This window comes from Lissotriton vulgaris, chromosome 9 (assembly GCF_964263255.1).
Source record: "Lissotriton vulgaris chromosome 9, aLisVul1.2, whole genome shotgun sequence".
NCBI classification, from domain to species: domain Eukaryota; kingdom Metazoa; phylum Chordata; class Amphibia; order Caudata; family Salamandridae; genus Lissotriton; species Lissotriton vulgaris.
The window spans coordinates 634,717,699-634,742,013 of NC_141697.1; the positions used below are offsets into that span (position 1 = coordinate 634,717,699).

The following is a 24,315-nucleotide window of genomic DNA, read 5'->3' on the forward strand; positions in this document are numbered from 1 at the left end:
TTTTTCCATTTGACTATACCCAATATATTCCAACACGATGGGTATATGAACACAGCATGGGTCCCATATGGTTATTCAATGTGGCTATGTTGGACTACGATTCTACTTGCTGTGGAGCAATTAGAGCTGCATACCCTGGAGCTCCTTCCAGTATATCTGAGACGGTAAGATCGTTTCCACATGCTACTAGTTGATCACCAAGGGCGAAAATGAGGACACAAAAAAAAAAAAAAGACGAGTCACGGGCCTGGTACATTAGGACTCTCACATCAACAGACAGTGCCATTCAAGGGCCAGCTGACAAAGTGTGTGGACTTGCGTTTGGTTAGCAGTGTGTGTAGTGACCAGCAGCAAGTCACTACTCACACACTGCCAGCCAAATGTCAGCTCACAAACACCACCAGCTAAGTACCAGCTCACACAAACCGCCAGCCAAGCATGAACCACCCACACCACCAGCCATGCATCAGTCCATGCACACTCCCAGCCAAATGCCTACCCATGCACATTGACAGCCAAGCACCAGTCCACGCACACCGCCATCAAATGTTTTTAAACAAAAGAAGTATACACAAACCAATTGAAAGTAGATTAAAAACTATAACTACAAACACAACAGCTCTAACAAAAGACATCACACTAATAAAGTACAGACCAGTCAGCTTTTAGGCTCACAGTTGCTCCCAAAAACTAAATTTTGTGTGGTACAATTAAAAAAATGTGGGCACACACAGCCCAGGTTTAGAAGGACAATCAGGCAGTATATACAACTCTCTTGACCCCAAATAGTCAAAGGTAAAGATCTTTCAACATGGATGCTAGTCAGCATGTAGACATCTCTCCTGGCAGAACATTTCACAGCTAGAAATGTATCACTACGCAAGGCACAGTACCGTCTCTTCCCAAAGTTATTTTTACAAACAGGTTTTTGGGGTAACCTTTATGGTTAGAGTGATTATGCTGCAAGAAACAGCATCTACTTCGAACAATTCCATGAACAATTGCACACCAGTGTAGAAGTTATAGATGTATAAATGGTGACCTTTGTTACAAAATCATCTACGTAATGTTCTAACTATTTCTGAAAGTGGAGCAACAACCAGGGGGGTCAACACTGAAATCCATATCTATGTACACTCTGAAATTATAGACATATCCAGTACTACTCTCAGACAACATACACATCTTAATTTCATAATATGGCCTCTTGGTAGGAATGTACTGCCTAAAAGTCAAACTGCTCTTGACTAGGACCAAAGACTCATCCACAGTTATTTCTTTCCCTGGAACATAGATCTCTGAAAATCGATCTACAAAGTGACTAAGGACAGGACAAATCTTTAAAAGATGGTCCTAATCAGAGTGATCTTGTGGCAACGCTGAACAATTCTCAACAAAATGCAGCATCCGAAAAAGAAGCAAATACCAATCACAACTCATGCTTGCAGGAAATATAGCTGTTGCCATCAAGAGACTACTAGACCAACATGAAGACAGTGATGGCTTTCTTCTCAACCCCATCAGAAAAGTTAAACCCAAAAACTTCTTCAGTTCATCCAGATTTGTGGAGGTCCACTTGATAGCTCTGGAATGGGGCTTCATTCTGGCACGATTGTCCCTCAAATACTGATCAGCATACAAATGTAACGGGTCAACAATCCCATTCAAAAAACATTGTCCATAAGCAACTGAAAGAAATTCATAGGTAACAAGTGTTTAGTATTCCCTTTAGACCCTGCAATACCACTAAAATCAGGCAGTGCTGGCTGCACCATGGTTGGGGCAATCTAGAGTTGAGCTCTTCCAATGGAAATCCTTTCTTTTGGCCCTAGGCTGTAATCCAGATGCCTCTTGCTGCACTATTAGATATCAGTGTCATCCTCTAAAAGATACACTTCCTCTGCACTGAGAGTGGCTTCATTATCAGAAGAATTAAACTGGGGGTGGGATGCACACCTTATTTTTTAGTCAATGTTTATTCATCTTCTGTTTATCCAAAGTTCATCATTGATAGCGTGCATACTGGTTCTAGTGCCTCCCCCCATGACACCTTAGAATCAAACGAGAAAGGGTGGGGTAACACATATCACCCCTAAACCAGTCGCACAGCAACCGTTTCGCCATTAGGCTATATTCCATCCATGCACCTTGTTTTACCATTTTCTGTTTATCAACCGTTTTATTCCACGTTTTTCCGCATTTTCTATGTTTTTCTGTTAATACACTTGACATCCGGGTTATATTCTGCCATTTCCCAGGTTTCTGATGTTAGAACCGTGTCCTCTGGACCGTGTCCTCTGGACCTCAATATTCAAACACGATCAACGCAGTGGTTCGTCCAAGGCAATATTTATTTAAAAAGTCCAATGCATTTCGGGCACCTCATTGCCCTTCGTCAGGGAACACTACAAACAACAATAATAACATAATAACATAAGATGAACTTCATATATTCTCATGTATCAATAATTTAATCTAACACGTCATTAAGTTTTAATTAATTAAACGCCCGCTCGTGAAAATTACTGTGCACATTTTCATATGTAACCTGTCGCCTCAACACAAACAATCACTGCCTTTATAAACAATATATTTTCAACTATGTTTTTATCGCTTGTGCCCAGTGTTTTTCTACATAGAGACTACGGACTCTTATTCTCCACCCCCTTGATCTAGCATTTTTCAATCAACCTTATGTGTCTAAGACTACGTTGTTATTCCCCTGTATTTTTTACACAGTTACCTCGGTTTCTCTGTTGTTACGTTTCCTATGTTAACCAAAGTGTTCATGCTATAATTCTCAAATCTTTTGTCCATTAGTCACATTCCAACTCCCTATTACATTTCAGTACCTTACACGTACCTGCCATGAACGTTAAAATGCCCTCCAGTCATGTTTCCATTCTGGTAAGAATCACCCTTCTGTTGTATCCCCTTCATTTAAGACTCCTTCTCTATGCTACCTTCCTCCTGATTGGTCCGTGCCTCTCGCTATCTATCACTTTCGTGTCCACGTAGTTGTGTAGGCTGTTTTACATAAGACTACGTTACCCATAATACTGAGCTCACATTCCCACTATCCTAAACCACACTTAAATCTGTTACACACTGTTTTCACAATTGCGTTTATCTATGACATATTAAAATCCATCCTTGCGTGAACCACATATATTATAATTACGGTCATTAAATTCATCCTGAAAAAACATCGCTTTTTTTTTTTTTTTTTTTTTTTTTCATCAGAAACCTGGGAAATGGCAGAATATAACCCGGATGTCAAGTGTATTAACAGAAAAACATAGAAAATGCGGAAAAACGTGGAATAAAACGGTTGATAAACAGAAAATGGTAAAACAAGGTGCATGGATGGAATATAGCCTAATGGCGAAACGGTTGCTGTGCGACTGGTTTAGGGGTGATATGTGTTACCCCACCCTTTCTCGTTTCATTATCAGAAGATTCATCTCTGTCAGAAAATTCACTGCCAAAATCCTGTACTTCCTCCTCTACCTCAGATGCAGAGTAAGTATCATAATCATGGTCAGAGGAAGACTTGATAATTATATCTACAACATGAAGAGTATAAATCCTGCGGCTAGCTACACTACTTACAAAGAAAAGTAACTTGACAAAACGTCAACATTACCCAACACTGTGTAAAACAAGTAATAAACAAAGTGTAAAACTACTGGCATATAGCTAGTGTAAAGTCAATCAATAAAAAGCACACAAAGACCAATTTGCTGTAAATTGATTCCACTCACTTACTAGAGACAGCTAGACTCACCAGCACCCACTCTGCACAGACACACACGTACCAACGATATCTAATGTGAGAATGACAAAACAAAAGAAAATTGCACACAAGCCAGCACAATACACATTGTGCTCAAATCCAAGGAGAATTTCCCACACAATCATACAGAAATTAAATATGCTTCTATAATTACAGCATATACCAAAAACGTATTCATGCATTACAAAAGACATGCAACCACAAAAGTTGCAGATATACCAGTTCCAAAACTCAAATAAGGAGTTGCAGCAAAGGAAAACAAAAACTTTGCACTATGATAAAAAGGAGAAATACAACTTTACGATCACAAATGGTGACAAGAAACAAAACAGTTAACATTATGAAACATCATGAAGTCTGCCCATCACCATTTAAATGCCAGCCACACACAGCTGCAGCCAAATGATAGTCCAAAAACACAGCTAGCCTAGTGCCAGCCCACAAACACCAGCAGCCAAACGCCAGTCCACACACTCCACCATCCAAGCCCCACTACACATACATCACCAGCTAAGCGCTAGTCCACACACACCGCCAGCCAAGCATCAGTCTACATACGCTGCCAGCCAAGCACTAGCTCACACACACCAAGTACATGCAGACCATCAGCTAAACTCCATTTCACACACAGAAACATTCCCTAGTGTCTAGTGGTTTTCTTTTCCCCTTGGGGCAGATGGGCCTAAAAAAATGTCCGATCTGCTACTAAGCGGGGGGGGCAGAATAGACAGAATAATTGCCCCAAAAAAGGGGAGCAAACCTTCACAAAGGTGCTGCTCCCGGGAATATAAATGAAAACAAATCCTGGTGACTAGTGGCTTCCTGTCTCTCATGGAGACAGATGGGCCTAAACATATGGCTCATCTGCCCTCCGGGAGGGACAGAAAACAGCCAAAACACTTCCCCAATAAAAAGGGGAGCCACCCTTGCCCTAGGGGCCGCAACCCATCATGTAAAATGTCAAAATTCCTAATGTCTAGTGGCTTTCTGCCCCTGTGGGGGCAGATGAGTCTTAAGATATGGCTGATCTTCCCTCAGGTGGAGGCAGAAAATGGCCAAACCATTGCTCTAATAAAGGGGAGAGCCCCTTGCCCAAGGGGTCACTCGCCAACATATAACTGTACAACTCCCTGGCATCTAGTAGGTTTCAGATCCCATGGGGGCAGATGGGCCTTAAAGTATGGCTGATCTGCTTCCAGGAGGGGCAGAAAATGAACTAACCATTTCCCCAGTAAAGGAAAGTGACCCTTGCCCAAGGGGCCACTCCCCAACATATAGAACATATAACCTCAGGTGTATAGTGGGCCCCCCCCCACAGATGGCAGATCGGCCTAAAAACGGTTGCTCTGCCCTCGGGGGGGATTACTAAAAATAAGTTCCCCCAAAGGAAGAGGTCTTTGGCCAAGGAATCACTCCCCGTAATCATAAAAATAGATTATTTCCTGGATTCCAGTGGGTTTCCATGCCCCTCGGGGGTTGCTTGGCCTAAAAAATAGCTGAATCAACCCTCAGGGGCTGCGACACAGAGGAAATATGCCCCCAGGGCAGTGACCTTTGCCAAAGCGGTTGCTCCTCCAACAATGCCATATACAATATGTGGTTGTTTACAGGACTGGGCGTAGTTTGCAGAGTTTTGCTACGCGGAACTCCCCGAAGTTCCAAAAATACTCCACGTAGTTCCATGAGGGACAGAGTGCAGTATGGACTGCAGTTTGTGCTGGTATTCCTGCCTCTTGAGTAGCAGTTCTACCCGAGTGGCAGCTCGCGCTCGCAAAGTTTCCGCTGGCGATCGCGAGCGGGAAAAAAACTCTGCTGCACATCGCGAAGCGTTGTTTTCTGCACTCCGTGAATTCCGCGGGGTGTAGAAAACTCTACACACTCCACGAATGGAGTGAAGTTCACCTCCCAGGCATAAATGTTTAGTGGGTGGAATCCTGCTCCAAGATCATGGCCCCACCCACGATCGTGAAGCTAAAACCCACTCTAAACAGGCACGGGGGAAAGGAAAAAGTCTTTTCTTTCCCTTGTGTCTGTTTTTTAAAAAACAAACACCCCCCCATAGAAAATCTTACCTTTCATGCATACTCTCCTTTGGCGCTCTGGAAGCAAATGACTTTCAGGGTGTACCTGGCTGCATCTGATGATGTTGGCATGTGGAGTCAGCTGAAGCAATTCTGTTGGCATTCCTGGTGGGGGGAGTTGAAATGTTTGACTCATGTGGGAACCCCAGCGCTGTCCTGAGCGCTCTCCCACCACTTCTGAGGATGGAAACATTCCATATTCAGCATTCAAAGGATTAGAGGACATGGTTTTAAATTATGCCTAGTGTATCTGCAGAGTCTAGACAGTTATGATCTTTGCTTCAGCATTTGCTGCTTTTTGAAAAAAAGTCTGCACTCTACAGGAAAACAATGGAACAGCAGTTTTAATAAGTTTTATCATGTGTTTAATTGTATTATGTGAGGAAATCATATTGTTTTCTTTAATGATTTGTATGCAAGAATCAAAGAAAGATATTTGATTTTTACGTTTGACTTTGACACTACCAACACATATACAAACCTTCCCACTCCCAGAAGCCTGATAATTCAGACAATTGCAGGCCACCCAAAGCTATAAGAATGGTGTGGAATAGTATGAAATATTATTTTTATGTATATTTATTTATCAAACACTATGTTTGTGCTCATATCAAAATTATACAGGCAGATAGTGCCACCATGTGGTGGACTAATATTAATGCTAGTGCTGAGAATTATATGCTGGTGCCCAGCACTGTAAACCACCTGCTCAAATTAAGTACTGAGGTCCATTGACAATGTTTACTGTGAATAAGAAAGTATACAGTTTGGAGACTGTCCTAAACATAGGAACAAAATCTCCCAGATTAAGTTTTAATAGAAACTAAAAGGAAAAGGGGTTAGGGCATTGACGTTTCCAAACTGTATACTATCTGAAATGGGTTATTGTGCATTGATAACTAGTGAAAACTAACAGCGAAGGATCCTATATTAGGTTCTCAATTTCTTTGAAGTACTATTTTGCTTTGAATTCCTAATTAAACTATCATTCTGTGAATGAATTATGATGATTTATAAATACACCCAATTATATTGATTGATTTCTTTCTTTAAATAATACAGACTAATGTGCTTTGATTTGGCTTCTTGATGTCAGGATTAGACATATTGCAAGTAATTAGAGAATTCTATCTAAATAAGTGTCCACATTCCTCCCTTGAAGGCATCATTACCTGACACTTTTAGAAAGTTGAAATTTTTCTTATCAAACCCATTTTGTGCCTATAGCCTGGCCTGGATCACATAAATGGGTGTAACTGACAGTTAGACTTTGTGAATTTCTCCCAGACAGTCACACAATAGGAGTATTAGGTGTGCCTGAGTGGGCTATCTGCTGGCAGGATGGAGGAGTGAAGCTGAGCACAGTTCCAATTACACCTGAATAGTCTTTTCTATGTCTTTCCACAAATCCCTAATGGCCCTGCATTGTCGCTTCAGTCAGCTTGGAGCCAGTGCAAGGGAGACAGGAAATTCCATGCACTTTAAAACCACTGTCTAGAAGCGTCTCCTACTTTCCAGAACCAGGGCGCCAGGGTATAAAAGAAGGTCTTTAAACACCAACTCTTTAGTACACTTCTGAACCTGTGGAGACTCTGCCAGGAAGAAGGACTGTTATGCTGCTAAAAGGACTGGCACTCTGCTGTACTGCTGCTCTAAGGAACCTGCTTCCCTGCTATGCTGACCTACTGCCTGCTGCCCTCCTGCCTGGGAGAGAAGAACTGGACCTGTAACTCCATCATGAAGCCAGGACCCCAGAGTTACTCAAGGTGCTAGTCTGCTGAGCCTCAAGGAAAGAAAAAGCTTGTCAACCAGCGCCTGGACCCAGCTGCAACATGTTCCTTGTTCTCAAGCGGTGCCTCTCAGGTCCTGGACCCTTGGTATGGCTCACAAGCTCTTGAAATCAACCTTTAGGGCTCTTTGCAACCACAAATGGGTCCGTTGACACAGGAAACTTGCCTCTTGCCCCAAAGTTCAGCACAAGCTGCCTCTCTAACCTGAATGGGAATCTTGGCATAAATCTTGAGGGCAAAAATTCAGCAGAACTAATGTGACCCACTCTCTATCCCAGTCTACCTGAACTTTTGACTTTGACTAGATAGTCACTGTTGGTGCTTTATTTTATTAAATTAAGCTTTATTTTTCTAACCCGTGTGGGATCTTCTTTTAAATTTTTTTTTATAATTCTTTTTATTAAACATTGTGAATCGATAGCTCATTATATAATCAAGAGGTATGAATACAGTATGATGTGGATAATCAACTTTTCAGACAGGTACAACTTAGCGGTTTGTCATTGTTTACCATTTATGGGGAGAAGGTCATTGGTAGGTCACTGGTTGGGGGGGGGTACAAATATTACCTCTGTATTCATTCCATGAGTTCCAGACTTGGGACCACTTTTTGGGGCAGCCTGAGCAATGTAAACCGCCTTTTCCCTAAACATACACCAATCTAGGTCTTTCTTCCATGCCGCTATTCTGGGTAGGTGTGTGGCTCCCAATAGGTGTGCTATATTTCTCTTTGCTATTATTAACCCTAGGGTGACCCATAGCTTGCTCTTACTATTTAGATCAGTTGTCTCCCATATGTTTAGTAGGCATCTCTTTGCTTCGGGACGAATGTTGAGGCCTAATGTTTCTCTAATTACGTTGTGTATTTTGCTCCAGTATGGCTGTTTTCAGTTACATTCTCATAATATATGTATGAAAGTGCCTTCACTGCCACATTGTCTTCTGCATTCTCTCGCCTCCGATCTCCCCATACGGACCAGACATGGTCCCGTGATGAATATACGGTGCAGGATTTTAAGTTGAACTAATCTCTGGCGACCCTAGGGGAGGCGACTGCTATCTGCCACTCTTCATCATCTATTTCTAAACTGTCTCTTTCTCATTTCTCCCTAGTGTGTTGGAAGGTGTCATGCATGTTATTGATCAATTTCTTGTATGTCAGTGAGATGGCTTTCTCTGGTAGGTAGCCATCTAGCAATCTGCCTTCGAGTGGTGAGTATTCTGGAGGGGAGGACCCTTTTGGCAGGTGTGTCTGCAGTGTGGGCCGAACCTGTAAGTATCTAAAGTATTCTGAATTGGCTGGTTCATGTTCCTGTTGCAGGGCGACAAATGTTTTCACGTCGCCTTTCACCCACAAGTCCCCTATCTTTGAGATCCCGATCAGATCCCATTTGTCAAACCCCTTTGAGGTCCAAAGCTTCTCTAGTTTTTCGGAGTCCCAGATAGGGGTGGTGAGTGTCAGTGTCTGTCCCCACCCCAAACTTCTACTTGCTGCATGCCAAACCTGGACTGAGTTCCGGTCGTCCCTGTTAGGTGATGTTTGTGGGGTTTTGAGTACAAAGCCCTACTGTAATTCCCTCCTGGTGAAAGTCACCTGTCCATGGAATAACCCAGGTCACCTGTGCGTCTATAAGTACTGTGGTTTATTGCTATAGGTTGCAAAGCCCAATAATGCCTTTTGAGGTCAGGAAGGCCAATGCCTCCATCATACCAGCAGAGCATTTTTAATCTATACCTTCGCCCGCTAATTCACTCACTTAGCAACTGGAACTGCACTGTCCTCAACTATGCAGATGATATGCAGATCATCTTTCCCTTAGACACCCCGGATGCGACATCTAATTTCCAGGCAGTAATGCTGCACATCCAACAATGGATGATATCTAATCAGCTTAAACTAAATCCGGAAAAAACGGAACTCATCCTGCCTTGCTCTAGTTCTGCACATTGGGGACCCCAATTCTGGCCAGCCGAACTGGGCACTGCCCCTACTCCGTCGAGTGCAGTAAAAAGTCTGGGTGTCACCATTGACAAAGACCTCTCCATGAAAACCCACCTCGGAGCTATCATCTCTGCTAGTATGTTCCAGCTTCGCAAAATTCGAAAAATTACTCACCTGCTTTCCCACGAGGCCTTGGTGCAAATTGTCATTTCCCTCGTTCTCTCCCGTCTCGACTTCTCCAACTCCCTTTACTGGGGCCTATCCAGGTCCCTGCTCCACCGCCTCCAGATGGTGCAGAACCAGGCAGCAAGACTTATTTGTAAAGTCCCCAAATGGCAATCTGCTAGACCTCTCCTGGCCAAGCTGCACAGGCTGCCCATTGAACAAAGGGCTGCCTTCAAAATTGGATGCCTAATTTACAAAGCACGGCATACCAAATGCCCGGCCTTCCTGAAATCCCTCATTAACCCACACTGTCCGACCCGCAACCTCCGCTCTGCCCATCTTCACCTTCTCACCTCCCCAGTGATTAAGTTAAAATTGGGCGGCCGGAGATTCAGCTTCCTGGCACCCAAGTTGTGGAACTCCATCCCCCTACACATTAAAAACTCTGACACCTTGCTGAGTTTCAGGAAAAGCCTAAAGACCTGGCTCTTCTCGAACTCCCATTAGCTCTTTCTCCTACCCCAATTTCAATCTTAGCGCCAGGAAACCTCCGGTGTCAGTGCGCTTTATAAATGTAGCTTAACATTAACATTAACATTAACATTGACCATCGCAGTCCTCGTATCACAGGGTCTTTACGGATCCATGCCACAAGTGGCTCAAGGGCAAGGGCAAAGAGGAGAGGGGACAGAGGACAGTCCTGGCGAGTCACTTGACCCAGCACAAACACTTCAAATTTCTTGTTGTTGACTACAACCTGTGCCAGTGGTTGCGAGTACAGTAGCTGGACCCATTGAATAAAATGAGGCCCAAACCCCTTTTTTCCTAGGACTGTGAACAGATATGGCCATTTGATGGTATTGAACGCCATAGTGGCATCGAGTGAGACTATTATAGCGTCTTCTTGAAGTGTGGCCTGTCTCCCGATAATACCATGCACTCTACGCAGGTTTAAAGCGTTGTTACGGTGGGACATAAAGCCTGATTGGTCAGGGTGTACCAACCCGCTTATGACTTTGACAAGACTGTTTCCTGAGAGTTTGGCAAGTATTTTAGGCTCTGCGTTCAGTAGAGCAATTGGCCTGTAGGAGGCACAATCTGGCATCGGTTTGCCCACTTTATGAATAGTGATCAGTATCGCTATCCTCTGATCCAGTGTAAGGATTTCCTGCCGTTTACTCTCCTCAAACATGGCTCACAGTGTGGGGCCAGTTTGTCTGGTCTGAGCTTATAAAGTTTGATCAGAAGTCCGTTAAGGCCTAGGGCCTTACCCGACTGAAGGCTATGGATAGCTTGTGCTATTTCATCATTTATGAAATCACTTTCTAATAGGCTCATACCTCAGCTGCCAGGGTGGGGAGTGAGATGTCCTTAAGTAGTTGGTGTGAGTCTTCTTCGGTATATGTTGTACTTGTGTGACAGACTGTACTATAGTGTTTTACAAATTGTTTGGCTATCGTTTGGGGGTCTGTGACCATCTCTATCAACCAGAGCTGACACCAAGTCATACACTCTGCCTGCTTTTGCTCTCCCTCAAGTTTTAGCCCTGTCTGTGGTCAACACTTTATACTCATTCTTTTTAAGTTGTAGGATGTGCAGTTTCTCCTGGGTGACCTCCTTTTCCAGGTCTTCCTCCAATCGGAGGACTTCAGTTTCAACATCAACTAGTTCTTATTGTCGTTCCTTTCAGGTCCCGGCTATTAGGGAGAAGGCTTGACCTCTCATCACTGATTTAAATGCCTCCCACGAGGTCTGGGGGAATCGACTCACCCCTCATTCTCCTGGAAGAACGGGTCGAAGGCTTGGAGAAGCGCTTTTTGAACTATAGGATTACGGAGGTACCATGGGTTTATGGGCGTGATTCTTCCCATTTTCTCCTGACCTAAGACTATATGGGCCCACACTGGGGAGTGGTCGGAGATGCCTCGCGCTAGGTGTATGGCCTCCTGGACAATGGCTACCTGGGACACCAGGACGAGGAGGTAATATATGCAGGATAGGCTGTTATGTGCTCCTGAGTGAAAGATGTGGTGGGTACTGGTTTGATGATACATTCTCCAAACATCTACAAGGCCAAAGGCATCCAGGAAGTCAGGCAGCCTCCTCAGTGAGGTTCTGAGCTCCCTTGGTGGGTACTGGTCTAGCGTACCGGAGACCACTGAATTAAGGTCACCACCCACCACCAGGAGATCCTCTGGGAGCGAGAGTAATATTGGGCACAGGTCCTTGAATGTGCATCTATTTAGGGCGGGCAGGACGTATACAGACATAAGTGTTAGTGTGTGTCCCTCCCATTGTCCCTTGACCCCATACATCAGCCCTGGTCGTCTGCCAGGTGGATTGTGTCCAGAAGAAAAAGGAGTTTTTCAACATTATACCCACACCTCTTGAACCTGTTGTAAAGCCTGCGTGAGCTACTAGTTTGTAACCCCATCTACTTAGTTATTTACGGGAGTTACCCACCAAGTGCGTTTCTTGAAGGTGGCTAACATCCGGGGCTTGTCTTCAGATATGTTGCAGCACTATGCTACATTTTACCTTGTCCCGATGTGTACTCATCTAAAATGATGGTAGTCATGTAAACCTCTTGATAAATACTGCTGTGTCTCATCGATTCAACAAAAACAAACATGAACTCGGAATCCCACTCCCAACGGTGGTACTTTCAGGCGTCTGTACAAGATATTGGTGATTCATTTAAACATTGCGTACTTCACTCCTTTTTTCCCGCAGTTTCTTCTTTATTGCTAGAAATGATCTTCTCTACTTTTGCACGTCTAGGGTGAAGTCAGGAAAGAAGGAAATGTCTAATTCTCGTAACGAAGGGGGGGCACCCCTGGCGTTCTGGAGGATTACATCTCGGTCATCCTCTGTAGCTCTCTGACATCTTCTGTAACTGGGATGTGTCATCAACCAGGCTGGAAGTAATAAGTTCAATTTGTTTCACCTTCTCCCCTATTTTGGTTAAGTCCGCTCTAAGCAGGGTCACCTCCGTTATGATCGCATCCATCCTCTGCTCGAGGGATGTTCGAACTCCTGAAATTGCATCCATAACATCTTGAAGCGTTAATTCTTTGTGCCTCCCTTCCCTGTCTGCCTTGGTGCTAGTTGCATGTTGGGGATTTTGGGAGCTGGTTTAGGTAACGTGTATCTGTCCAACTTACTCTGCTGTGCTGGTTTGTTACCCCTGGTCCCAGACATTGTGGGAGCCACTCACCAGACCTAGCCAGTTCTGCGCAGATTATATCCTCTGCTCTGGGGCTCAGTACTGCCGCTCCGCTGGTATGGTAATAAGGCTCCCGGGAAGCGAGTCGAACTATAGCTATATCTCAAGTGGAGGGGGGCCCCTGTCTTCAGAGATTCGTGTGGAAGGCACTGATGATGCCTAATGCTGGGCGTTTCTCCACAGCGCTTCCCGCAGCATCATTGTGTGGCCTGTCAGTGTTACATTGTCTCCCTGGGTCAACGGGTGCAAACCTGTGTCTATTCATAGCTCCCAATAAGCACAAGCGACTGTCTGTTCTGGCCAATGCTTATTCAGCTTCTTAGCCGCGTGGGGGCTTGTGGCTTCGTTGTAGACCCCCCCTTCTGAACCTCACCTTTTGCAGCCTCTCCTCTCCCGGGGGCAGGTCAGATACCTCCGAAGGCGCAGTGAACTCGACTCTCCACAGTCACAGCCAGTAGGTGGATCTCTCCTTCGGCCCGTGTGGATGGTTTTCCCAGAGGGCGGACTGGAGTGTTGTGGTCTCTCAGGTGCAAGGGAGTCAGGTCCCACCATGACGTATGGAGGCTTTATGGGGCCCAGAAGTCCCGAGCCCTTGATGTTGTCGCAGTTGGTCACTTCCACCCTCACCACCTGTGTCGTCCCCCGAGGAACTCCTGGGCTTCCTCCTTTTTTCAGTGACTTTTACATGTGTCCTCCGGCTGCCGAGCACGTAGCGCTCCTCAAATCGCCGATGTAGTATAGTTTAAGCCTCGGCCGCCGGCTTGAGTTTCAGGCGGCTTCAGTCAGTGTGTTGCCCTGCCTTACGCTCTATAGCACAGCCACCTGCTCTGGATACGCAGTTGGGCCGCAACTGCAATCGTCTGTATCTCGGTCAGTTTTGAGGGTTGGTCGCCAGGGATCAGCTCAATAGTGGCAGCAGCTGTCCCCCAAGGAGTCCCGACACTCGGGTGCTAGAAGTGGAAGGTTCACGGGCGCCGGAGCTTCTCTAGCTAGCAGCCATCGCGCTCCACGGCTAAGCCACGCCCGATGTGGGATCTTCCTGTGTGGTGTGTTCAGGGTTTTACTGTTTGAAGTGTTGCACAAGTACTTTACACATTGCCTCTAAGTTAAGCCTGACTGCTCTGAGCCAAGCTACCAAGTTGTGAGCACAGGTCAATTTGAGGTTTGCTTGAATCTTACCCTGACTAGAATTGGGGTTGCTGCTTGACCAGTTCTCAAACCTCAGTCAACCAGTAACCCAATTTCTAGCAACCACAAGGGAAATTGTGCATTATACAACTATGAATTACCACAAAAATACCAAAATACACTGGATAGATAATATTGCTTTGGAGTTGTCTTTTGATAATGGTCCTATTGATGGGGTAGGAAAGGGAATAATATTTGGATACCTCATAGACTTAATTACAAAGGAATTTTGTAAACTTTAAATGTCCTAGTTGAAAATATTTTAAGGCCAGAGCATGTATTAAAATATTGAAATGTGGGAAAAATTCATCAAGGCACACGTATTCAAAAAAATACCCAATGAAAATCACATAATGTGAATATATGATTCTCAGAAGGAAAATATTTTTGTAATCATACAGGAGAACCACCTTTGTCTGTAGATCTTTAAGATGAGCGTTGACACTGGCTGCTCTGTTTCAGTTCACTGAATTTCTAAAGGACATTGAGTCAACATATAATATAGTTTATGGTCAAAGAAGATGTATTAATGATATAGAAAAGGATCTTCCACCACCTATTGGAAGCTGATCACAAGTTATGAATGAATTAAAATTGTCTATATACTTAAAAGATGTTTTAGTGGAAGAAACCTTAAGAAACATGCATTTAAGATACCAGATTGTATCTGTAATAAACATTACAGAGTAAATGTTTTTAAAAAACGTCGACTACAGATGTGTAGCTTACAACAGGGTGTCCCTTTTAGGTGCTGGAGGGTGACATCCATGCCAGATGTTCAGTCTAACCATTGACTATAAAAAGGTACCAATTTGGATTCAGTGTATGTAAATGAATCGTCAGTGAATGTCCTGAAATACTGAAAATCTAGAATAGACTCACCCCTCGTGGAACTTGGCATTGAAATATGGGTTCATTTCTTTGAAGGAAATTGTTAAAATTTTTAAAATAATATCATTAGACAAAGATTCTTCTCAGACAGACAAGTCTACAAGAGTAGTGTGTTCACTGCCTGACCACTTTCTAGATCGCACAGCCATGATATAACCGGAGGATTGCCGAGAAGTCCAAAGGAAGGCCAGACATCAGTGTTTCTAACTCCATCCCATTCCCATGTTGCCTTGTATCATTTACAGTTCAGAGACGTTATGCTTTTCCCTATTACTCTCTCGTCTTTCCCTGTCCTATCCCAACTTCTTTCTTTGGTATCACTAATTTCTTCCATGATATCTTTTCTCAGTACTGTTGCCGTGTGCTCACAACAAGCAATGGGGACATTTAGCTTATAATTAATGTTCTCGTTATTTCAGTGAATAATAAAGTTAAAATTGTTGTTTGAATAATTCTATATTTATTCTGAAGCAACATCATTTTGTTTGTATATTAATAAGTCACTTTTCCTTTAAATGCCTCCCACACTCTCCGGAGGTTTGCTGTCATGCTGTCATGCATGGCCACTTGATAAGATATTTGAATTAAAACACTGTGCTCTCTTCACAGCTGCACAAGAAGCATGGTTCATTATACACCATACACCTGGGACCTCAGCGCTACGTGGTGCTCTGCGGGTATGAGACTATGAAAAAGGCCCTCATTGAAAACGCAGATGCCTTCAGTGGTCGTGGACCCTATCCTCTCTTTTACAATTTCACTAAAGGCAATGGTGAGGACAGAACTTCAGATAATTCGTTTTAGTACTATTGATGGTTTAATGTCACAAAGTAAGCATTTGGTTGGACTTCTAAATATCATATTGTTATATGTTTATCTTTATAGTGCACTTGCTCACCCTTCTCCCAAATCCAATGAGCATCATAAGTCGTTTTTTAGATATTGCTGAATTCTTGCATGTATGTCTTCATGTTTTATTATCAATCAACATTATGTGTTACAAGTAACGGGTGTTTCAATTGTTTGCTTTCATTTTATTCAAAACTGTGTAGTGTTTTAATATAAACACAGAAGTGTTATGTATATAGGATTCCCATGGATTTAGTCTCACATTTCATCATGAACTACAAGTTCACTTTCTCACGTTAGCCTATCAAATGGTATACCCACAGTATTCCAGCTCTCTTGAGAAAAGACACTGCTCTTTGTCACATACTTTAAATTGTCCAACTATCTTTCAGTGCAAGGTAGTGTTGTTTGCTTAATATGTTTAAATCTAACTTTCTGATTGTGATTTTTATATCTATATATAAATATACATATATAGGCACACACAGAGACAGCAGGCACGCACAAACACACACACACAATCTTTGTGGAGGAATCCACCAGTTTTATCTGTGGTTCAATATGTGCCCTTCTAAAATTTACTTCTAGTGATGCCATTAATTATTGCACTCCGCTCCGCTCGCAGAGTTTGCAGAATTTCCCTCACTCAGCGCTACACGGAGCTCGCGAAGTTCTGAAAAATTCGTTTTTGCTGAGCAGAGTTTATTTCCTCGCTCATGTTCACCAATCTCAAGTTGGCGAGCGAGGAAAATCCACGTCCCAGCTAGATTTTCCCTCGTTCGCGATCACCAACATCAAGTTGGCGAGCAAGAGCATAGAAAATAAACCTCATCTTGAGTGGCAGAAAAGGTAAGCTTGTGCTGTTCCCAAAGATTGCACAGTGCAGACAAGCATCCGGCACTGTGCAATCACCGTGAACAGTATTTTTCTACTGTACTCCGCCGCTCGCGCAGCTCTGCGTAGTGCAACAGAGTTTTTTTTGCACTTCACATAGCTTCACGTAGTACAACTCCGTGAACTCCGCCCAGGGTTATTCAGATTAGAATTGTAGCATCCAATATGCTCTTTTACCCTATTCAACATATTAAGTTGGCGTACCTGTGTTTGTGTGAGAGCAAATGGAAATCTACTGATTTGGGTTATTATTGATCCCTTGCACGTGACAACATGAAATACTTGACCCACACATCCTGCAACACGCAAAGCTGCATGTGGATGAGTGACATTTTGAAATCCCCAAATGTTTACTAACTATTTGTTGAATGAATGGGCTGTTGAGTGGAAGAGCACTGTCTGCTGAGTGTCTGTTGAGTTGATCGGCCAGGACTGCGGAATTGAAAGGCAGATTGCCCCGAGGAAGTGGGAGGCTGGAGAGGGGGCTAGGGCCTTAAGACTGTCTACCCACAGAGGTACATGCGGCAGGCCTGAAGACAGCGGGGAGAAGGCTGGAAGAGGGGTGAGTGGAGCTGCCCCCCCCAACCACCAGGGCTGGTGGAATGCTCAGAGGGGGCTGAGAACCCGGCAGATGTGGCTGGAGCCCTGAGTGATAGTTCAACCCGTAACTCACCCTTCAGGAGTCAGTTTTATACTGTGCGAAGCTGTTGGGCCCAGAGCTCAGGAGTTGTGTGCTTGTGCCATGGGGTGAAGTACAGAAAGCCGTAGGTATCATAAAAATGGCATGGCAGCTAGGCTGGCAATCCCGTTGACCCTCATCAGCTAGGGTGGGTCAGTGAATGGACAAACCAGAGACTTCATCAATGGCGAGGAGAAGCCCGGAAATTATGAGTATGAAGGTGACAACATTGTGATGCTTGGGGAAAGTGGGGCGTAATGACAGGAGAGACAGGGGCTTCTCTGAAGGTGGTGGAGATTCAGACCTGGGTGGGCGCACAGCAATGAAATTCACAGCAATAAGAGAGACAACGACTGCCCTGGACCACAAGATTAACGATGTGGGCCAAGACGTGGGTCTGTTGAGGGCAGACCACAGCACACTGGCATAAAGGGTGAAGGAGACCAAATCCATGCTCAGCAATCTGCAACCAGTGAAAACAACAGAGAGCCTGACGGTTGAGGTATTGGGAAAGTTGGTGGCGGTCCTGGAGAGCGAACTGGATGATGCTGAGGGACAATTGTACAAAAGTATTGTTCGGTTGGTTGGAGTTCTGGAGAAGACAGATGGCCCCTTCATGGACCTGTTCCCTGCTAAAGGGGAAATTCTCTAAATGGTTCTTGCTGGAATGGGTGCACAGGGACCCAGGTTGCCCTCCAGCATCTGGGAACCACTGAGGGCAATAGTGGCCCGGTTGCTGAATTTCAGGGTAAGCAGCCTGCAGGTGGCAAAGAATCACGGGCCGGGTCCATGGAGGAAGGGAGTGCGAGGATAGAGCCTGATTACACTATGGCAATGCAGAAACAATGGGAGCAGTTTTAGGGGTCAAAAAGCACCTGTCATCTGAACATTTAGTACGCCCATTGCTTCTCATCAAAACTCAGGATCATCAATCGGGGAGTCTCCCACTCCTTTGTGACAGCAGTGGAGACTTATATCTGGCTGGAGGCAGCAGAATACCAGATGCCTGACAGGCATGAGGGGGCATGAGGGGGCCCGGGAGGGCGACTAGTGACATGTCGGCCTGCACTGAAGGGCACACAGACCCTCTCATCAGACCCCACAAAGGATCACGTAGATCAGAAAGGGCGATACTGGTGGCTGCCACACAACAGAGTCAGACCATTGAAGTGATCAACTAGTGGGAGTATTTGGCAGGTGACTCTGAAGACTTGGAGAGTGGAGCATCATCTTGGAGGAGCTTGAATGGTGGGCCGCCACCCACCAGTGGTACACTAATGACTGCAGATGATATAATTTGATGGAGACCCACAGATTAAGCCTGATTATGGACAGTTAGTCTGGCTGTGAGGGGGGAAGCCCCTGTGGTGTGGTGCATAAAGGATCCCTTACAATTCTGCAGGTCGACCCAGACCGAATCTTCCCTCTCAGTATCGTGTTGTGTATTACTTGTGCTACATGTTAACATGGTTGGGATGGCAGACACCTCAGCAGTTGGGGAAGCAGGTAGTTTTAAGCCTGCAGCACAAGAGTGTAAAGAGGGGCAGTTAATAGGGGAGGATGGGAGGGGGCAGAATCTCATCCACAGGAGAAATTAGTAGATTCACAGACACAGCACATTGATAAGGGGCTCTCCCTAAAGGTTCTGTCATAGAATGTTAATGACCAAGGAAGCAAATTGAAACTGGGAAAAATAAATAAATATCTGGCCAGGCATGAACCAGACGTGATTTTGCTGCATGAGATATCCTTGGAGAGCAATAGCTGTGGGTTCTTCAGCGGGTGTCGCTATAGACTCCTAGCTCATGCAGGAATCTCCAGGAGATCGAAGGAAGTTGTTGTATTGGGGCAGAAATAGCTGCCTTTGCAGGTGATCAAAACATGGGTCCCAGGGGTGCCATGTGGCAGTGATTGGCTCCTGGAAAGGGATTGGTGGTCACCTTCCGGTACCTACAACCGGGACCCCAAGGAGAAGGGTTGATAAGGATAAGAGAATGGATAATAAATGCCCCAAATGCCCTCTTACTGGTTGAGGAGACCTTAACCAGACTCACAAGGGAGACATGAACCGACTGACTAGTCCTGGGATCCTCCGAAAGGAGGATACCTGACTGGGAAACCTCTTGGGAGCAACCAGAATGGCTGACTTGGAAAGGGCCCTTAATCCCCAAAGGCAACAGTACACCTATGCCTCAAACTCCATTTGGTCAATGTCTAGGCTGGACTATCTGTTGCTGCCACACCACTTAGTGGGAGTTTTTGGGAACATAGAGTATCTGCCCAAAAGGATCTCAGACAGCTCCCCAGTGGGTATGACACTCTGGATGAGAGTACCCAGACCTGAGAGGGGTGGAGATTAGACCCCTGGGGATAGACAGATCAGACTAAGAGTGACATGATAAGGAAGGCCACTCAACATTATTTTAAGGATTATGTAGGGTCAATGAGCTCCAGTATGACAATTTAGAAGGCATACAAAGCAGTATTAAGGATAGACCTCACAGTCCACACTACAGGGAAAAGCGAGAAAAGGAGGAAGTATGCAGGAAAGTGGAGGATGAGTTGGTGCAGTGAGAGGTGGAGTATCTGTCTCATGCTATGAGGGAAAGGGCACTGAGGCTTGAGGAGCTAAGGGAAGAATACTAGAGACTGGCCCAACAGGAGGCAAGGCAGGTCTTCAGAAACAAACAGGGGGTGTATGAAATTGAAAATAAAGCTGTGAAGTTGCTGGCTTGCTTGGCCAACAAGGAGAAGGGTCAAATATAGGTTTACAGAGTGTTCACTCCGAGGGGTGTCCTAGTGTGACCCCAGATGAAATAGCTCAGGCCTTCACGGACCACCTGAGGGAAGTGTACGTCTCAACACTGGAGGGGTCTGAGCCCGACCTTGCAGAATTTGTTGGGGACCTTCCACTTCCCCACCTCCAGGAGACAAGCAAGGCCTGGAAGGTGGAAATGAGGGCGCCATGTATTGTAGTTCCTATTTTCCCTATAGGCCCTGCGCATTGGAATAACATAAACAGCAGTGTAGACGTAGGACTGAGGTCTTCTAGGTCTCTACTGACTATGTTAGACTAAATTTAGGTTTGCGCCAGCTAGCTCAGAGGTCACTGGAAACTTTATTGACTGAATAGGAAGTGATCAGCTTCCCTGGCTCAGACAAGAAGGGATTCAGCTTTCGACAACCGCATAAACATGACACCTTTGCTCCACAGAATAAGAGTCAATCTCTAGAGTCGTGTGAAAACAATAGAAAATTATTTCACTCAGTCAGACGTGCGTTCTTAGTTTCACCAGAGTGCAGAGAAGAGAGAGACGGGCGTTTTCAATAAAGGGTATGCTATATTGAACAGTCTTTCTTCTCATGCAAGAGAAATGGATTGCCATAATTGCAATACTTAATATAAAGTAAAGTCCCTACAGTAAAATAAGTATTATGAAATAATACTGTAAAAGCATTGATATGGTTTCTTAGCCATAAGATGGTTAAAATGAATAAAATATATACAATATATACATTCATATATACATTGGCTAACGACCTCAACTGGGGCTTCTAACTACGCCTACCCCAGTGTACCTGACCTAAGCCTAACACGTGGGAGGGAGTAAGTAAGTAACAGTTTAAGTTAAGTTGGTTTTGCCAAGAGTCTGATTCAAGAATTCTCTCTAAGGGTTTAGTCAGCTCCGTACCTCTGGAATAGAATGTAGGAGGTCTGGTATCTCCCTCTCAGAACCCGATATCCCAGTCACCCGCAAGGGTAGGCTGGAAACGCCGGAGCTGGATTTTCTCGGCAGGAGAAAAGACAGCGTCTTTCTCAGCGCGTCAAAGAGGAGGGGCAGTGTCCGTGGGCTTCTCGCATCTGCTGGGCTCTCTGCAAGGGGACAGCTGTTCTGCTCCAGTATTCACCACCGTGTGTTTGCTTAAGGCAACGTTGGTATATTTATACCAGAAAGGTGTCGAGTTTGACGTACGTTTTGGACATAAGACGTCAATAAAGATGTCACTAAGAACTGGTCGTTCTTACAGTGCTCGCAGGAGTTCTATTACAAATCAAAACAAAGCAAGCAGGGCTTTCCCAGGTTGCTGGGGGTTTGGTGTGTCGAAAGAACTTGGTGTGCTCTCTAGGAATCTAAGGAAGTAGCTTCTGCTGTGTCATGGACTGCAGAGGCGAGTTACTGAAATATGGCTCTGATTATTATGCCATTATAGGGATATTTATTGATTATAGCCGTATAGGGGCATAAGGTCACAATATTGATCGGGTTCCTAGATAAAACACATCAGTACAATGCGATAATAATATGCTACCATATTGTGCTTCATCTGAAAAACAGCGGCCGGGGCATGCAGATACATAATGTCTTTGGGGTGGATAGTATCAATAACGTTTTGCTGTAAGGATTGTGTCTTCCAGCACAGAGACCCCTTTTTCATTTTAGTTTACAGACATGTTATTGAACATATAAGAAATTATGAATTGCTATTTTATCAAATGCACATTTATGGCATGGGCTTTTATTCTGTAAATGTATAATGAATATCTCTAATAAGCATGATTAATGGAAAACACATAAAGTGATGATTTAGTGACTATTTAGCTTGGACATTATTCTAAGAATGTCATAAATCTTGTGACTGTTGACCTCCATAATTCTATTATTTTATCTATTGTAATCACTTGATTTTAGGGTTCTTTCTTCCAGTTTTGGGTTCATAAACACCTACAGGAATTGTTCCATTTTAGCTATGATCTCTATTTTAGTTAGCCTGTCCAGCTTGTTTACCTTTGTCCCCAAATCCATCTTAGGTAATAGGGGTCACCATCTTAGCCCATGGAGGCTGCCAACTTTGATAATGGAGACTGGCATCATTCTCAAATTATTCTGAATCATTGTCTTGTCTGCCATCTCACACAGATGTCATCTGACCTTCTGAAAATGTCAGGTCATCTGCATGATGACATAGATATATGCAAGAACAACAATTGATGGACAGAATGCAGAACAATGTCATACATTCACCCCAGTACAGAGATCTGGGCCTAAATCCATCGTTTTTTTTGCACTCCACACCACCCCAGTTCAGACATGGCCATATGCAAATCAGCCTTGACCCTGTGCCTCATAGGAACAGTCCAGCCCGAACTGCCAAGCCATGTCTTTTCTGGACCGGAATCAAGCCTCCTAGGACCGGTTTCTGGCTATCAGCCGTCTTCAGCCAGGATAGCTTGACTCCAGTGGTGTGGAGAGCATGGGATTCACGCCTGAGCATACCCATCCCACTCGGGGTGACAAATGCAAAAACAACAATTGATGGACAGAATGCAGAACAATGTCATACATTCACCCCAGTACAGAGATCTGGGCCTAAATCCATCTCTGTACTGGGGTGAATGTATGACATTGTTCTGAATTCTGTCCATCAACTGTTATTTTTGCATTTGTCACCCCGAGTGGGATGGGTATGCTCAGACGTGAGCCCCATGCTCTCCACACCACTGGAGTCAAGCTATCCTGGCTGAAGATGGCTGATAGCCAGAAATCGGTCCTAGGATGCTTGATTCCGGTCCAGGAAAGACATGGCTTGGCAGTTCAGGCTGTACCGTTCCCATGAGGCACAGGGTCAAGCCTGATTTGCATATGGCCATGTCTGAACTGGGGTGGTGTGGTACAAGAAAATGATGGATTTAGGCTCAGATCTCTGTACTGGGGTGAATGTATGACATTGTTCTGCATTCTGTCCATCAACTGTTATTTTTGCATTTGTCACCCCGAGTGGGATGGGTACGCTCAGACGTGAGTCCCATGCTCTCCACACCACTGGAGTCAAGCTATCCTGGCTGAAGACGGCTGATAGCCAGAAACTGGTCCTAGGATGCTTGATTCCGGTCCAGGAAAGACATGGCTTGGCAGTTCGGGCTGGACTGTTCCCATGAGGCAAAGGGTCAAGGCTGATTTGCATATGGCCATGTCTGAACTGGGGTGGTGTGGATTGCAAGAAAACTATGGATTTAGGCCCAGATCTCTGTACTGGGGTGAATGTATGACATTGTTCTGCATTCTGTCCATCAGCTGTTATTTTTGCATGATGACATAGATATAGCACATGGTGTGACATAAGCCTGGGTCAACTGTCTACTTGTCAGCATGTTTAGGTCACATAAAACAATGTCTAGACACATAGTCAAACTACTGTAGTCTGAATGGATGTCCAATTATGTCAGAAATTCTAATCTCTGATAAGATTCAGTGTAAAAAGACTGTCATCTGACCGCTTGTGGGGAGAGAATCTTCACCAAGGTCCCACACGTAGATCACAGATGATCATTGCACCAGATTACATTTTGATCGAAAATGACTCATGCAAGACTCCCTGAGGCTCTGCAAAGCAATCCATTCTGTCTTCACAAAATGGTGCCAGGACTGTGTTCTTATAGATGCAATCTCATAGCTCTTGGCCTTGTGCTCAAAATATCTGACAAGCTATTCCAAACAGAAAACAAACCCTGTTGTCCTGCTATGTGCACCACCTCTGAAACTCAGGCTTATTATTTATACATCTTCTCGAACTAGCATAGCGCTTAGAGATAGCATAGTGAGATTGGAAGGGCTATAAATTGTGATGCTATGATTTTTTTCCTGTTTCCCTGGTATTGAACAGCTTAGCTGCTTCTAGCCTATAGCATCTTCAGTGATATTATGAATAGTATGTGCACTAGATCTCAGCTTTTTAGAATAACTATATCAAAATAAATATGTTAACATTTATATTCAGTTTCTAGTGACCTTGAGTGTGTAAATCATTAAGGAAC

The 24,315-nt window shown here is 44.5% G+C and overlaps 1 protein-coding gene across 1 annotated transcript in view; it reads left to right on the forward strand.

Annotated features, from left to right (window-relative positions):
* The window catches only part of LOC147692004 (cytochrome P450 2F3-like), a 753,496-nt gene that overhangs the window by 95,500 nt on the left and 633,681 nt on the right, over window positions 1-24,315 (forward strand). The window contains exon 3 of the mRNA XM_086938297.1: window positions 15,689-15,851. Coding sequence (XP_086794423.1) covers window positions 15,689-15,851 — 163 coding nt within the window. The remainder of the gene's footprint in view (window positions 1-15,688; window positions 15,852-24,315) is intronic.